General features: G+C 43.6%; 1 protein-coding gene across 1 annotated transcript in view; it reads right to left on the bottom strand.

Moving 5' to 3' along the window:
* Positions 1 to 2,443: 2,443 nt before the first annotated feature.
* The window catches only part of hoxa1a (homeobox A1a), a 1,751-nt gene continuing 1,125 nt past the window's right edge, over positions 2,444 to 3,069 (bottom strand). The window contains exon 2 of the mRNA XM_037535190.1: positions 2,444 to 2,965. Coding sequence (XP_037391087.1) covers positions 2,613 to 2,965 — 353 coding nt within the window. The 3' untranslated portion in view covers positions 2,444 to 2,612. The remainder of the gene's footprint in view (positions 2,966 to 3,069) is intronic.

Raw genomic sequence — 3,069 nt, 5'->3', positions numbered from 1 at the left:
ATTGTAGAAAGTTTCGCGAAGAAATTAGAAGTTTTCACCAAGTTTTTATGTATTTTAATGTAGGCCACAAATAAGACACGAAACAACAAAATAATAACACTTACAGACACAGTGAGCGAGTCAGCAGCGCTAAGCTCACAGTCTCGGGACATTCCGGCTCCAAGTAGAGGCTCAGACTACCCTCTTACGCAGGTGCATACAAGGTAAAGGTGAACGCTGATCATCAATCAAGGCTCTATTTCACTCTCTGAGCGCCTATTATGGCGTGCACGGCGCGCTCTGTGCACACGAGGAATTAAAGCATTTTAAAACGGCGTGAACTTCTGGGCTGGAACAGGTGAGGGAGAAGTAGGCCAGGTGAGTTTATATGTGTAATATGAGCAAATTGGGTGATCTCGGAAACTTTTATATCTGCAGTGACTGAAATTCTAACACGTGGCTTGTGACTCCTCTGAAATGAAAATGAAAACACTTTTGCAACCGAACTGATGCTGATTGGTTCCTAGAAAACCGCTCATCTCACGTTCCTAACAATACTGACTGACGTCTCTGTTTTATCTCAGTCTTATGGATAAAGATCACCATGACCTCCGAGAGCAACCTGTATAACGAAATGACAAGTGTGATTTATAGAAACTGAAGATGTTTTTAGTTTCGTCCAAAAATAAGAACTGAAACGTCCAGCTGTAGGTTGGCATCAATGATCGTTTGATCTCTTCCTTTGTTATGCTACAGTTTATTATATTTTAAGAACGTCTGAAAGATGATCAATAAGCACTCGTACCCAAACAACAGTATAAGCTTCTTGATAAGCAGAATACGCTCTTAAAAATAAAACTTCAAGTGGTTACTGGCTTGTATGTAATTATTGTGGAAACTAGGAAAAAACCTTAATGGCTATAGAACCTTTAGAACGTCTTTAAAGAGCCATCCATTGAAAAGTTAGGGTGTCAAACTGGTTCTACTATGGCATGATTGGCTTTACTCCAAAGTACGCTTTTTGGCATCTTTATTTGGAAGGGTGTACGCGCCACAGGGCAGGACATGTTCTCCTGTGGAGCAAACCAAGAGCTGAGACCTTACTGTCCATAATCAGGGGTTAGCTGGTCAATTCTGTCTAAATATTCTCTACGTCTCTCTGTCCTAACTGAAGGGAAGGCATGTCACCAGCACTAAAGGGATCAAGCGACGATCAAATGGGAGATGATTTAATCGATGCTGCGTCATTTTTCATTTATGCCCTTGCGTTTCCTTCTATAAACCGGCAGTTCGATAAGGTTGTCATTGCGAATGATGGCGAGATCTCTCTCGCTCTCTCTCAAGTGCGCATAAACAAGCACACAGTATGCCAATAGAGCCTCCTCCTTAGGGAGGAGAGTGCGCGCGGACGCATACATCCACTGGAGTTAGGGAGTGCGTTCCCGGCGGTGATGCGAGTATTGACAAGCAAATCGATGCGCTAAAGAAACCTTTAAAGGTCCTGCCAAAACGTAGGGCCATCATTAGATCCCTGCATGAAATTGGGATTTAGGAATGGCAACGCCTGGTTAATGTTGCTCAGTGTATTGTACGTTAGTACGATTTGCTTTAAAGGCTTGGAAGATGTCACTGAAATATCAGGGTTAATACAGGGTTACCAATTCCACTCTGGATTTACCTGTTCGCACACTGACCTTGGTCATTAACTGATGAGTTGAATCAGAAGGTTTTGGCAGGGAAGTGGCAAATCTTGCATTTCCCATTACTCAAACACTTCTGATCCGCCACACCAGGAACTTATTCATTAGTTAGTGAGTTGAACCAGGTGTGTTAGATGGTCTCAAAAATGTGCATAATGTGGGGTCATCACTACTAGAAACACTAGTAGTTACACTAGGGAAACACTGGTGTAAGATGCATGTTGTCGCAGATGGTAATCATTTCACCACTAGGAAAAGTACAAAAAGCCATAATACTAGTGTGTTACTAAAAAGGTGTTTATTTCACAGATACTGACCCGTATTTCTGAGAAGAGATTTACTCTTTTTCCAATTCACGATTAATAAATAGAGCTAAAGCCATTATCCTCGACTGATAAAACTCAGCACGACTGGTTCAGTTGGCTACTTGAGTGTAACGCATCATGCAGACGTGATACACCAAAACAGCCAATCTATACACCACAAACAGCCCTGGAGGCTGACAACACGAGGTAGCCTGTCTTATTTAGGCATACGTTATCAAGCAAGACTTGTCTAACATCTCTCACTCTCTCGCTCTCAGCAGACAATGACCTCTATTGCACTTCCATCCTATCATCCCTTGGTTGACTACATGAGGTAGGAGCTATGACATAGGCTGTAAATCCATCCCAGCTACGTAATTTGCCACTTTTGTTCATGAAAATATATTTATAAATAAATGTAATCGATTCAGCTGAGATCTCCCAGACTAATAACACCATTTTACAGAAACACAACACGCCGAATAGTCGAAACTCAAAACTAGTGCATTGTCGTGACCAGTGAGCATGTCCAGCTACGTTCACCCACTGTCAACTGCTACATAGTTTGTGGCCAGAGTCACGGTAGTGTACTTATCGCCCCACAAGCAAAACACAATGACAAGGCCATTTAGCTGGAGGAGTAGTGGTCAGCCGAGGAAGAGGCGGGAGATGGGGTTGATGGTGCAGAGATAGACTTTTCGGATGCATCTTCAGCCTTTTCCGGACCGTCCCCAGGTTCAGACGCGCTTTTGGGCAGCAGACCTTCTTTTTCACGCTTCTTCTGCTTCATGCGACGGTTCTGAAACCAGATTTTCACCTGAGTCTCGTTCAGCTGGAGCGCAGCAGCTATCTCCACGCGCCTGGCGCGCGTCAAGTACTTGTTAAAGTGAAACTCTTTCTCCAGCTCTGTCAGCTGCTTCGTGGTAAAATTGGTGCGGACGGTGTTAGGCTGCCCACCATAACCGTACTCCCCTACTTTACCTGAGGAAAGAGAAGGAAAGATAGCAGTTTAAGCATCTCCACGCATTCCAGGAAACAGCTCTCAGAACACGTTTCTGCGTATTTCGTGCATTTCTAGGGTGATA

This window comes from Pygocentrus nattereri, chromosome 27 (genome assembly GCF_015220715.1).
Source record: "Pygocentrus nattereri isolate fPygNat1 chromosome 27, fPygNat1.pri, whole genome shotgun sequence".
NCBI lineage: Eukaryota > Metazoa > Chordata > Actinopteri > Characiformes > Serrasalmidae > Pygocentrus > Pygocentrus nattereri.
The sequence above is the reverse complement of the archived record's forward strand: the minus strand, read 5'-3'. Positions and strand labels throughout refer to the sequence as shown.